This window comes from Sus scrofa, chromosome 9 (genome assembly GCF_000003025.6).
Source record: "Sus scrofa isolate TJ Tabasco breed Duroc chromosome 9, Sscrofa11.1, whole genome shotgun sequence".
In the NCBI taxonomy this organism is placed as follows: Eukaryota; Metazoa; Chordata; class Mammalia; order Artiodactyla; family Suidae; genus Sus; species Sus scrofa.
The window spans coordinates 66,446,977-66,461,171 of NC_010451.4; the positions used below are offsets into that span (position 1 = coordinate 66,446,977).

A 14,195-nucleotide genomic window follows, 5' to 3' on the forward strand; every position below is an offset into this window, starting at 1 on the left:
GAACCTCCATGTGCCGCAGGAGCAGCCCTAGAAAAAACAAAAAACAAACAAACAAAAAAAGGAAATCTCTTTACATGTATGAGTGTGTGTACATGTATATAATACATCTTATTATTTCTGTTTCTCTGGAGAACCCTAAAGCAGAGCAATACCATTATTATACTGAAACTCTGCAGATAAAACTGGAGAGAATTCAGATTACACTTGCCAAAGAGAAGGCAGGGCTTTTCTAACAACAACAAAGGTCATATGTAGATTATTCTCGTGTCTCTGGTATTTATGGCTGAATCAAAAATACATGTAAGAGTTCTTTCCAATGCACATTTTCTAGTGGCTTCCTACCAATTCCAACTCACAGCTTTGGGGATTATTTGGCTTCAATAAATGAGTCATATATACAGCTGAGGCCTCTTCTTATACTTCCTTAGTGAAGGAGAAAAGGGTGAAGAAGAAAAGGGCACTGACATTTGTTTCCATGAGCAATCTAGTCACTGGATTTTACAGAATACCTATCATGGAGATTTTTACTTTTTTTTTTTTTTTTTTTTTTTTTAGGGCCGCACCTGCAGCATATGGAAGTTCCCAGGCTAGGGGCTGAATCCCAGTCACGACAACACTGGATCGGAGGCACATTTGCAACCTACACCACAGCTTGCCACAACACCAGATCCTTGACCCACAGAGCAAGGCCAGGGATCGAACCACCATCCTCAGAGAGAGAACGTTGGGTCCTTAACCCACTGAGCTACCATGGGAACTCTGATTTTTACATCTTCCACCCATGGCCTTAGATCATGTTAAAAGCAGGATGCCTATGAAAGGCAGGCAGGAAAAGCCTCCTGTTCCATGAGATAGTGTCCCGTAGACAGAAAACAGACCCCTTAAAGAAAAGGGTTAAATCTGGAGATAAGAGGGGGAAATAAAGAACCCAAATATTCCTCAGCAACAGCTAAGGAAAGGGAATTAGGGAAATCATCCTGGAGCAATTCTGGCTCATGTACAAAAGAGCAAACCATCACTTACTGCTGAGGGGCCTTCCTTGACCTGTAGTCCCTTCCCTGGCTTGTTGGGTCACTCAGCTATTCTGTTCAAAGTAGAAAGCCAGGGCAGTCAGATCCCACAGCTCTGTTCTCAGCCCTTCCGTGAGTCTCTTAGAACATTCTGCAGGGAATGCTCATGTTTTCTTTTCGGCCAAAGACCAGCTGAATGGTTGGAGGGGCATCTTGTCTCAAGGAAATTTCTCTAGAAGGGCCACAACAGTTTCCATGTTCCCCAAAATTTTATCCAAATGGTGGGATCGAATTATTTTAGTATAATCACATTTCTAATCATGTCAATATTTTCTCTCTCTTTTTTTTAGGGCCACACCTGCGGCATATGGAAGTTCCCAGGCTACGGGTCGAATTGGAGCCATAACAATATGGGATCCTAGCCGGGTCTGTGACCTACACCACAGCTCATGGCAACACTGGATTCCTAACCCACTGGGCGAAGCCAGGGATCGAACCCACATCCTCATGGATACTAGTCAGATTCATTTCCGCTGCACCATGACAGGAACCCCCTCTTCTTATTTATCTTAATCACTTTCCCCTTTCTTTATAGATAGGGACAGGGAGAGGAATTAGTTATATTTCAACTTCTTTAATTAGTTTCAGGGTCCTAATATTCACCACTTGGGAGAGAAAATCCAGAAGGGCTGGCAGCAATGCTTGAAAAGGCAGGAATATCCTGTCAGCAAATGGGAAAAGGAAGCATATTCAATTTTTGAAATGGTCACATTTCCAAGCAGTATTTGAGAAGCTACACCAAGTACTGAACTGGAATGAGGCAACTCATACTAGTAAATTAACAGATAACCAGAAAAATTATTTACCTCAATTTTTAAAGAATGTATTTGAAAAATGTATCATTACCACAACACCCCATTGGTATAAAATAACACTTTGACAAATTCAATTCAAGGCCAATAACTACTATGAATGTAATCCTTATTTTCCATTTATTTGTGATTTTGCAGGGGTTCAAACCAGTGATTAAAAAAATCAATTTTCTTCTCACAGAGAACTTGTTAGTCCACTATTATTTTCAGAATCACTGTAATAAAAACCCTACCTGAAAAGGGTTAATACGAAAGAGAACTTGGAGGTCTCCAAGGATTGTGCAAAATGTTTAATAATTCGCATTAAAAGCAAACCACTGAAGGCTCTGCTATTTGGCCTCTGCTCTCTCTTAGGACAGTGCTTGTCAAAGGCTGGTGCGTGTCAGGATCACCTGGAGAGCTAACGGAGCCCACAAAAGCCCAGAGTCACTTCTGAAGGGAAGGCCTGGGTCTCTGTATCTTTATCATGTTCTCCAGCAAGGGTTTCCACGTTGGGCTGATCAGAATCACCTGGGAAGACGTGAAAAACAAAAGAACCACAACAAATTCCCAGGCTTCACGCCTGGACATTTTGATTCAATAGACTGGAGGCGGGAGTTCCCGTCATGGCTCAGTGGAAACGAATCTGACTAGGAACCATGAGGTTGCAGGTTCGATCCCTGGCCTCGCTCAGTGGGTTAAGGATCCAGCATTCCCATGAGCTGTGGTGTACGTTGCAGATGCGGCTCTGATCTGGCATTGCCGTGGCTCTGGCGTAGGCTGGTGGCTACAGCTCTGATTAGACCCCGAGCCTGGGAACCTCCATATGCCACGGGTGCGGCCATAAAAAGACCAAAAAAAAAAAAAAAAAAAAAAAGATTGGAGGCTGGGCTGGGAATCAAAAATCTTACAACATTTTATTTTTAAAATTTTAAACACATTTCCCAGGTGGTTCTGATCCGTCAGATTTGACGGAAGCATTGACTTAGAACACTTATTTTGATAAGTGTCTCACAAAGAGCTCTAAGCCTCTGAGTTCACTAAGAATATTCATAACTTTGAGTAGGTTATAAATCACCAGCCTGTGAGAATTTAACAAATTAAACCGTCTAGAAGTGATTTGATACTTAAAAACTCTATCCAATTTAGCACTTAAATTACCTAATGATTTTCTGTCTGTATACTCTCCACCCCCAGGCAAACGTCTATACATGATATTTATTTCCTATGGCTGTTAAGTGCGAGCCACCGATAGCGCTCATGGAAGTTGCCCCACAGGATTTTGATCTGTTAACCTCTCCCTCTTCTTCCATTCAGACTCTCAGAGCTGAAAGGTATAGACCAGGGCACCACAGCCAACGGATGGCCCTGGTGGCGTTATGTGGCAAGACACCAACCCAGAAACCTGCAAACCCTGCCCCCATTCCACTGGGAGAGACACAGCAGAAAATCTTAATGTGATAATTCATTTCTTTGGAGAAAGAGGCCCTCTCACCACGTAAGACAGATAGTTTAAAAGCTTGACTTTTTGTTTGTTTATTTTTCAGCCACACCTGTGGCATATTGAAGTTCCCTGGCGAGGATCAAATCCGAGCTGCCACTGTGACCTTCGCCACAGCTGCAGCAATGTTGGATCCTTAAGCCACTGCATCAGGCTAAGAATCGAACCCAAGCTGCCAGAGACGAAGCCGGATCATTAACCCACTGTGCCATGGCAGGAACTCTAAGCTTGACTAGTCTTAAAACCATGACAAGAGAAAGCTAATTGTGTCTTCAGCTTAAAAAAATACAGTGACTTTTGGTTTACCTTCAGTAGCCCCAAACGCACTTCTGCAGCTCAGAGTCTGACAAAAAGAACCTGAAACCAATGACCTACAAGGAATTGGGGAAATGACCTTTGATCTCATTTTCCTTGCAACCTGAAGTCCTATCAGATGGAGATATCAATATACATTGAACGGAAAAAAATCCACTCAAAAGCACGTGAGAATGATGATCCTTAAAATATAGATGCTGATTTCTAATCCTTCCTACAAAATCCCAGCTCACAAATTGAGGGATGAGACAGTTTTTCTTCTACAGAGGGCACCGACTGAGCCCTGGAAGCCAGCTGCAAGCAAGAGGCAACTTGCAGAAGCAGAAACACACAAGGGTCCAAGGTGTTTTTTCTTAGGGACGATGGCCCTCCTTACCAGATAGTTGGCAAGAGACAGTTCAAATGTACTTAGTAAAATTGCTGGGTGGGTAACCAAAAGGCAGAGAAAGACCTCCTAGGACTGTGAGCAAACACAAGCCAAATGCTATTAGCAGCAGGTCCAGCTGGAGGTGGGCTTGGTGTGCAGGTTAATGTAGTTCCCTTGGGTGGACAAAGACATTTCTTCTTTGGAATTGCTCATCATCTTTTCAATGAGGACTCTAAAAAAACAATAAAAAATAAGCCTGAGAACCTGGATGGAAGAAAGGGAGAAATGTCAGACGTTGTCTATGCCTACAGCATGTGGAAGTTCCTGGGCCAGGGATGGAACCCGTACATGAGAGTGACCTGAGTTGCTGTAGTGCCAACACCAGATCCTTAACCTGCTGCGCCTCAAGGGAGCTCTAGACATTGTCTTTTTTTTTTTTTTTTTTTTGGCTTTTTGCCTTTTTTAGGGCTGCTTCCCGCGGCATATGGAGGTTCCCAGGCTAGGGGTCTAATTGGAGCTGTAGCTGCCAGCCTACGCCAGAGCCACAGCAACACAGGATCAAGCCACGTCTGCAACCTACACCACAGCTCATGACAACGCCAGATCCTTAACCCAAAAGCAAGGCCAGGGATCGAACCCACAACCTCATGGCTCCTAGTCAAATTCATTAACCACTGCGCCACAATGGGAACTCCATAGACAGTCTGTCTTAAAACCAGATGGCATTCAGCAGAGCCAGTTACAGGATTTCAATGCCCCTCTCTCCCTAGCTATCTCAGGAGAGAAGACAGCAGCATCCCTGACCTTCAGAAACTGGCATTCCAGTGGCTCGGTCTATTCTCATTTGTTTAGAAACAAGAAAAGAAGGTTCAAAATGGGTGAATCTTCGTGCCATCCCCAGAACAACACGCGCTACTCACCTCATCGCCTCGTTAATATTTTTGTTCTCCTTGACTGATGTTTCTGTCCAACCTGTGAAGCCGTTCTCTTTACTGAACCGGTCAACCTGGTCTCGGCTCACCGCCCAAGGGGATAGATCACACTGGCAAAGAAAATAAATAAAAGTCAACACCATAAACTTTCCAAGGACAGGAACATTACTCAGATACCTGTGATTATAAAACAGTGCCACTATGGAGTTCCGGTCGTGGCGCAGTGGTTAATGAATACGACTGGGAACCATGAGATTGCGAGTTCGATCCCTGGCCTTGCTCAGTAGGTTAAGGATCTGGCATTGCCGTGAGCTGTGGTGTAGGCTGCAGATGAGGCTCGGATCCCGAGTTGCTGTGGCTGTGGTGTAGGTGGCTACAGCTCCGATTAGACCCCTAGCCTGGGAACCTTCATATGCGGCAGGAAGCAGCCCTAGAAAAGGCAAAAAGACAAAAAATAAAAATAAAAATAAAATAAAACAGTGCCACTAATGGCTAGAAAACAACATCTAAAACCTACAGTCAGAATTCTCATTGTGGCTCAGAGGAAATGAATCTGACTAGCATCCACGAGGATGCAGGGTGGATCCTGGGCCTTGCTCAGTGGGTTAAGGATCTGGCGTTGCTGTGAGCTGTGGTGCAGGTTGCAGATGAGCTCAGATTTGGCATTGCTGTGGCTATGGTGTACGCCAGTGGCAGCAGCTCTGATTCTACCCCTAGCCTGGGAGCCTTCATATGCCTCGGGCGTAGCCCTCAAAAGACCTGCCCATCCCTGCCAAAAAAATCTATAGTCAACATTCTTCCCCCAAAAGTCTCAACATCTTTTGAAAGGAGATAAGATTTTGCCAACTTGAGAAGGGGAACTGGATACTCATAATCAATATGCATTTTATTTTATTATTTTTTGGCCATTCCTACAGCATGTGGAAGCTCCTGAGCCAGGAACTGAACTAGTGCCACAGCAGTGACCTGAGCTACAGCAGTGACAATGATGGATCCTTAACCACCAGGCCACCAGGGAACTCCCAGGGTGCTTTTTAAAAAAAAATTTAATTTTTTTTTTTTTTTTGCTTTTTAGGGCCACACCTGTGGCATACGGATGTTCCCAGGCTAGGGGTTGAATCAGAACTGCAGCTGCCCATCTACACCACAGCCACAGCAACATGGGATCCAAGCAAAATCTGTGACTTACACCATGCCGGATCCTTAACCCACCGAGCAAGGCCAGGGATTGAACCCGAGTTCTCATGGATACTAGTCGGGTTCATTAAGTCATGACAGGAGTACATTTTAGACACACTTATTCTCTGAGCACGGATTGAGGTCAGGGGCCATTTTCCAAGACTGACCACACACCTTATTGGCTAAGAGCAGGCAGGGCACTGGCCCTCCATTAGGCAGTGTGAGCTTGCTGTCCAGGTCCTGTTTCCATCTCTGGCTGTTGCTGAAGGTAGTGGCGTTGGTAACATCAAACATGATAACACAGGCAGAGGCATCCCGATAGTAAAGTCTGGTCATAGAGGTGAAGCGCTCCTGGCCTGTGAAGGAAGGAGACAGCTCTTGAGAAGGTGATTCTCAGAACTAGTCCTGGCACGCTCTCTGACACCCTGCTCTTCCCATTTTCATTGTGGGAAAGAGGACAGAATGCATAGCGGCTGAGTCCAGATTCTGCACCCAGATCCCCCAATTCCAAATCCCTGCTCGATCACTGACTATGTGACTTTGGACAAATCAAGTTTTCAGTACTTCAGATTGCTCATCTGTCAAGTGTGTGTGTGTGTCGGGGGAGCACACACTTTAGAGTAGTTATGAGGATAGCAGTTATGAGTCAGAGAATCTAAAATGCTTAGAACCAGTGCTTGGCACATAATAAGCATTAGCTATTATTATTGTCTCTATTTTGTTTGTCACCAGAGTCAGCTGAAAACCTAGAGAGCACTCTTTCCCTCTTGTGGGAGCATCCACCTATGGTCTGGACAGTTCACCACCCCACCAGCCCCTCCACCCACGTAGAGACTGCTCTACATGTATTCAGGGCAAAACATTTGCGGAAAACATCTACAAAAGCTCTACGTCCATTCAGCCCATCCTCAGAGCAGCTCAAGCATCCCAACTTGAGAAAAAAAAATGTTGGTGTTGTTGCCCCACTTTTTCTGAGAGCCTGATGGTTAAACCAAAGTTTCTTCCCTTGTTCTTGTCCAGTCTTCCCAGCCTACCTGCAATATCCCACAGCTGGAGGCGCACCACCTCTGAGTCAGACCACTGGAGCACCTTCAGAGCGAAATCCACTGAAAATGGATGTGACACACTTGAATAAAATTTACACTTTAAAAAATCCATAGTACTTCTTTTTCCTCAAAATTCATACTTTTCTCTCCTAATTGTGTAAGCTCTGTCTCCAGAACAATATTAAATAAAAATGGTTACAATAAAAAAAAAAAATCCCTAGTCACATCAAAAATACAATTACAATCCAAGGTACACACCACTTTCATCCCCCTCATTCATTATTTATTTGTTTAGGTTTTTTTTTATTTTGTCTTTTTAGGGCTGCACCTGTGGCATGTGGAAGTTCCCAGACTAGGGGTCAAATCGGAGCTGTAGCTTCTGGCCTACACCAGAGCCACGGCAATGCCAGATCTTTAACCCACTGAGCGAGGCCAGGGATTGAACCTGCATCCTCATGGATACTAGTTGGATTCATTACCATTGAGCCATGATGGGAACTGCTGTTTGGTTATTTTTTTTTTTTTGTCTTTTTGCTATTTCTTGGGCCGCTCCCGCGGCATATGGAGGTTCCCAGGCTAGGGGTCGAATCGGAGCTGTAGCCACCGGCCTACGCCAGAGCCACAGCAACGCGGGATCCGAGCCGCGTCTGCAACCTACACCACAGCTCACGGCAACGCCGGATCGTTAACCCACTGAGCAAGGGCAGGGATCGAACCCGCAACCTCATGGTTCCTAGTCGGATTCGTTAACCACTGCGCCACGACGGGAACTCCTGTTTGGTTACTTTTTAGGCCCTAGTCACATCATGTATTAAATGTGGGACAGATAATTCATATGGGGTCTCTGAAGGCATCTCCAGTTTCTATTCCTCTGTCAAACAACTGATTTCATCCTACCTGTCTAAGGCTGGGCATGGCAGCGTGGGAGTAATTACAAAAACAACCCAATCTCAGGTTAAACAGTTTCTGGGAGATTGAGGGGGTTGGAAGAGGTGATGGGGTAGAAGGAGGAAATGAGGTAAGTGTGGTGGCTTTTGCATCTTCCACATTCAATTTCGATGTTGGTTTTTAATCCAACTGTATGGAGAAAAACACACCCTTTGGGGAATTCTACATCCCCCCATAAGGCTGTAGGAATTAGCTGGAGCAGGAGTGGGATAAAGTCAAAAGATCCCAGAGGAGTCGCCAGGATGAAGATGCTGCACCAGATGGATGCTTAAAAGCTATGATGGAGTTCCTGTTTGGTTCAGCAGAAATGAATCCGACTAGTAACCATGAGGTTGCAGGTTTGATCCCTGACCTCACTCAGTGGGTTAAGGATCTGGTGTTGCTGTGGCTGTGGTGTAGGCGAGCAGCTGTAGCTCCACCCCTAGCCTGGGAACTTCTATATGCCATGGGTGTGGCAAAAAAAAAAAAAAAAAAAAAAAAAGAAAAGAAAAGAAAAGAAAAAAAAGAAAGAAAGAAAGAAATAGGATAATTTCCAAAGTTTGGAAATACACTTTCCTGCATCTATGACAGAGATGAAAGCTAGGGGAAATTCAGAATAAACACTGGGGGAAAAATTAGCCAATTATATTCTTTACTATAGGAAAACTAGAGCAACTGCTAAAAATTAGTGGGATATTTTTAAACCAAATCCATAAAATAGGGACCCTCATATTATTTCAGAGTTGAGGGCAAGTGGTCAGGAAACAATTTTTGAAACTCTTTATTTTTTTGGCTGCACTCAGGGCATGCAGAAGTTCCCAGGCCAGGGATCAAACCTGCACCATAGCAGTGACAATGCTGGATCCTTAGCTTGCTGAGCCACCAGGAAACTGCTCTTTTTATTTTATTTTATTTATTTATTTTTGTTGTTGTTGTTGCTATTTCTTGGGCCGCTCCCGCGGCATATGGAGGTTCCCAGGCTAGGGGTTGAATCGGAGCTGTAGCCACCGGCCTACGCCAGAGCCACAGCAACGCGGGATCCCAGCCGCGTTTGCAACCTACACCACAGCTCACGGCAACGCCGGATCGTTAACCCACTGAGCAAGGGCAGGGACCGAACCCGCAACCTCATGGTTCCTAGTCGGATTCGTTAACCACTATGCCACGACGGGAACTCCTGCTCTTTTTATTTTTTAAGATTCTTTTCAAAGATTTTATTTTATTCCAAGATTACTTTAAATCTTTGAAACTTAAAAACTTAATTTTGATGAATGTTATTAAGGAGGATTTTTTATTTTTTTAAATTTTTTTTGGTCCTACCTACAGCATGTAGAAGTTCCTAGGCCAGGAATGGAACCTATGCCACAACAGCAACCCAAGCCACTACAGTGACAACACCAGATCCTTATTCCACTGTGCTGCAAGAGAACTACAGGAGGATTTTTTTTGGTCTTTTTTGTATTTTTCTAGGGCCACAGCAACTCGGGATCCAAGCTGTATCTTCAACCTACACCACAGCGCACAACACCACCAGATCCTTAACCCACTGATCGAGGCAAGGAATCCAACCTGCAACCTCATGGTTCCTAGTCGGATTTCTTAGCCACTGAGCCATGACGGGAACTCCTGGAAGGCACTTTTAATAGCAATCTAAATGCATGTTAATTTTTTTTTTTTTTTTTGTCTTTTCTACGGCCACACCCATGGCACATGGAAGTTCCCAGGCTAGGGGTCTAATGGGAGCTGTAGCAGCCGGCCTACACCACAGCCACAGCAATGCCAGATCCAAGCCACGTCTTCGACCTACACCACAGCTCATGGCAACGCCATATCCTTAACTCACTGAGCAAGGCCAGGGATCCAACCGGCAACCTCATGGTTCCTAGTCGGATCCGTTAACCACTGAGCCACGACAGGAACTCCCGAAATGCATGTTAATTTTTTAAAATTCCATAATGAACACCAGCACACATTTTCAAAATTTACATTACCACAAGTTTTTTCCTTAAAGAAAAAAAAAAAGTTCTTTTTTTTTTTTTGGAGTTCTCTTGTAGTGCAGCAGGTTAAGATCCAGCATTTTCACTGCAGTGGCTTGGGTCGCCTCTGTGACGCTGGTTCAATCCCTGACCTGGGAACTTCATGTGCTGCAGGCGAGGCCAAAAAAATTAGTTCTTTTTACTGAAGATAAATAAATGTTTTTACTCTCCCTCTTCACCAGCTCACCCCTTCTAAACTTCTATTTAAAAGGCATTTCTACTTCTGAAAAGACAGTTGAGTCCAAAGGTCACACCTGGAATGAAATGAATTAACTCTTGGTGTTCCCTTCCTCATCCCCCCGCCCCCTAATTTGAAAGGAAAAGGGGTGGGAAAAACAGGTCAGAGAAGTGGTGTCTTTCAAGCTAAGAATTTCTACATTGCCTTTATTTAGGCAATTAATGGACAAAAAACACACAGCTCAGCAGCCCTGATAAGCATCTGACTGTGTGCCCCAGGGGTTCTCCCCTACAGGCATCTCCATTACAAAGCTAGGCTCCTTGAGGCCAGGTTAAACACCTTTCTGTGCCTTCAACAGCTGTCTGTAACTCCTGTGAAGGCAGGACAACAGTCCCTGGCTGGTACCTAACCAGATTCTCTGGAGCGTCTCCACTGCATCTGCTGATGGCAGAGATTTGCTCGTGACCGCTAGGAAGGCAGCAGGAGGAGACTTGAGTTCATAGTTCCCTCAGCGAAAAGCAGCAATTGCTCATTTTCTCATCTCCCTTCCCCATGTCCTTATCATCACACCTTAGTTTCATCTCTTTCCAGACAGTCGGCTCAGGCTGGAAAAAACCTAATGGGGAAACCCAAGAGTCACGCAAAACAGACCCAGCCTGCCTCCCTCTAGGATCCCAGACATCTACTTCCTGACCCAAGGAAAGCCCCAAGGATACCAAATTCCCCGTTATCCACCCCAACTAAGTCCACAGCTCGAGTCCGTGGTCCCAGCCTCCCGCCTACCCCGCCCCCGAAGGGACGTCTCACCTCCCACCGTGGACTTGTAGTGTTTGCTGAAGCTGTCCTGGGAATACCGCTGCACCAGGGACGTCTTGCCCACTGCGGCATCCCCCACCACCAGCACTTTGAACAGGTGATCGCGGCTGCTCATGGCTAGCGGGACCGACGTTTTAGGGAGGAGGGAAGTGGGGGAGTCGTTTATTTTAACTCCTTTGGCTCCGGACCCCGCTCAAACTGAAGTTTGGCATTTCTGCCCACTGCTCGTTGGGGTTGCTGTGACGAAAAAGCAAAAAAGGAAACTTTGCACTCAACCTATACGCGCTTCCTCCCCGCGCGGCCGCAGCCTGGGTGGGGCGCAGGACGCAAGCTCCGAGCCCCCGGCTATTCTCACCTTCTCCCCCTCCCGACCGGCTACGAGAAACGGGACAAGGCACCACGTTGCCTCACCCACCGGGACTTCCCCGGAGCTGTTCCAGCGGGCGACTGAATTTCACGGTTGGGTAGAAGATAGGGGACCTCTCCCTACTGCACAAGCCACATTTGGAGGAAAGAGCGCCTTACACATTTACCCCTTGACGTTGTACCGCCCCAGGTGGCGTAGTCTCTTGCCTTCCTCCGCATGCGTCACGTGCAGGGTTGCTTGGAGCACTACATTTCCCAACTTACCTCGGGGTGGAGAGACCTGGCCGAGTGTGGAGATTTCGCTCGCGTGGCTTTCTGGGATGTGTAGTTTATTCACTATTTTTGTTTTTAAAAACCTACATGAAGTTTCAAACACTTTCGACCGTTTGGAATCTTTTTTTCTTTTTCTTTTTTTTGTCTTTTTGCCTTTTCTAGGCCCGCTCCCAGGGCATATGGAGGTTGCCAGGCCAGGGGTCTAATTGGAGCTGTGGCCGCCGGCCTACACCAGAGCCACAGCAACGTGGGATCCTAGCCGCGTCTGCGACCTACACCACTGCTCACGGCAATGATGGATGGTTAACCCACTGAGCAAGGCCAGGGATCGAACCCGCAACTTCTTGGTTCCTAGTTGAATTCGTTAACCACTGAGCCGCGACGGGAACTCCGGAATCTTATTTTAAAATAATTTTGGAATAGAAAAGCTCTTTCGGGGGCGATTTGTTCGACATGATCTTGCCTGCGTAAATCTGTCCCCAGATAGGTTTCTCATTATCTTTCAAAGTTTTGTGGAGCTAAGATTAAACATTATCCTGTAGATTTCACACATTACTCCACTAACAAAAGCTCAACCCTCTTCTCTCAGGATCCAAGTGAAGTATATTTCCTGCTCTTTCAGTTAGATAGACACATCAGGAGCTTGTGAACATAAGGAAGGTTACTAGTTCTTACATTTTTTTTCAAATGCATCTATCAATCAAGTCCAGGGACACAATTAAGAGATAGACTCCTAGAAAAACCTATGTTGTTAAATGTTATTATTAACATTTAATAATTAGCTATAGCAGTAAAAATAGAAAACAATAGCTGGGTCATCATTCTCACTTCCACAATCCCTAGTCATACTACCTTCCTCATACCATTTGAGCTGGAGTACACTGAGAATCCTCTTCCATTTTTTGTCGCTGTTGCTCATGAATAATGATTAAACTACAATTTTGCAAATACTTTTAATTTTTCAGCCCATAACTTTTTGGACATGCCTGCCCTTTAGGTAGGAATTAAGCACACACGAGCTTCACCGCCAAACAAAATAAGCTCCATTTTCTTTTTCCGCTGCCCGTGCCACCCCACCCCCGTCCCCCTGCCGCAGGTGGAAGTTCCTAGGCCAGGGGGCGAATCTGAGCCCTGCCACAGCTGTGCCAGGTGTGCCACAGCAGCAGCGATGCTGGGTCCTTAAACTATTGCACCTGGCCAGGGATTGAACCGGTGCCTTCACAGAGTCAAGCCAGATCATTAACCCACTGCACCTCAGTGGGAATTCCAGTAAGCTTCATTTTCTGTTTTTCCCAGGAGTAGAAGAGAAAGCAATAGAGCAATGGGAAAATAGCCCTGCTCAGGTCTTTATAGGCTGCCACCTATGTTCTGTAAGGAAAGGATGTCAGCATGGTTCATGATGTATTTAGCCCCAAATATTTGTTACCCAGGTACTGGAGGTCAGGCTAGGCTACTCATCCTTCTGAATGTCCCAGACGCCTTTCTTTCTTTCTTTTTTTTTTTTTTTTTTTTTTGCTATTTCTTTGGGCCGCTCCTGCGGCATATGGAGGTTCCCAGGCTAGGGGTCTAATCGGAGCTGTGGCCGCCAGCCTACGCCAGAGCCACAGCAACGCAGGATCCGAGCCGCGTCTGCAACCTACACCACAGCTCACGGCAACGCCGGATCCTTAACCCACTGAGCAAGGCCAGGGACCGAACCCGCAACCTCATGGTTCCTAGTCGGATTCGTTAACCACTGCGCCACGATGGGAACTCCCCAGACACCTTTCTAATGGTCTTTTCTCAATCCCCATAGGCTTTGACATAGATAACCACACCTTGAAATTTGTTTTTCACATACCTACCGTGATAGTTCTTTCTTGTTTATCCTCCTACTTCTGTGATAATCTTTTTCTTTCGTGGTTTTCTTTCTTTGTATTTTTTAAGGCTTGATTCTTGGTCCCTGAGCTGATAATTCTTTAAACTTTTACTCTTCTTTCTCACTTTTTTTTAGGGCCACACCCATGGCATATGGAAGTTCCCAAGCTAGGGGTCGAATCAGAGCTGTAGCTGCCGGCCTACACCACAGCCACAGCAACACAGGATCCTTAACCACTCAGCAAGGCCAGGAATCGAACATGCGTCCTCATGGATGCTAATCAGATTTGTTAACCGCTGAGCCATGCTGGGAACTCCTAAACTTTTTACTTTAATGAATTGCTGTTGGCTTCAAGTTTTTCTTCGTCCACATTTTATTTATATCTTCTTTTTTTCTTTTTAGGGCCATAGGTGTAGCATATGGAGGTTCCGAGGCTAGTGGTAGAATTGGAGCTACAGCTGCCGGCTACGCCACAGCCACAGCAATACCAGATCCGAACCTTGTCTGCGACCTACACCACAGCTCACAGCAACACCAGAT

General features: G+C 45.6%; 1 protein-coding gene across 4 annotated transcripts; it reads right to left on the reverse strand.

Annotated features, from left to right (window-relative positions):
• RAB29 (RAB29, member RAS oncogene family) lies at nucleotides 1,878-11,790 on the reverse strand. 4 transcript variants are annotated; one of them, XM_003357401.4, is made up of 6 exons: nucleotides 11,692-11,790; nucleotides 11,150-11,395; nucleotides 7,190-7,261; nucleotides 6,330-6,511; nucleotides 4,965-5,086; nucleotides 1,878-4,276 (listed from the first exon to the last, which is right to left on the reverse strand). In XM_003357401.4, exons 2-6 carry the CDS (start codon nucleotides 11,271-11,273, stop codon nucleotides 4,165-4,167), a joined length of 612 nt encoding a protein of 203 aa, XP_003357449.1. In that variant the 5' UTR covers nucleotides 11,274-11,395; nucleotides 11,692-11,790; the 3' UTR covers nucleotides 1,878-4,164. The 4 variants fall into 4 exon arrangements, with proteins under 4 accessions (XP_003357449.1, XP_013835072.1, XP_003357447.1 ...); XM_013979618.2 differs by having other exon boundaries at nucleotides 11,684-11,785; XM_003357399.4 differs by having other exon boundaries at nucleotides 11,574-11,747.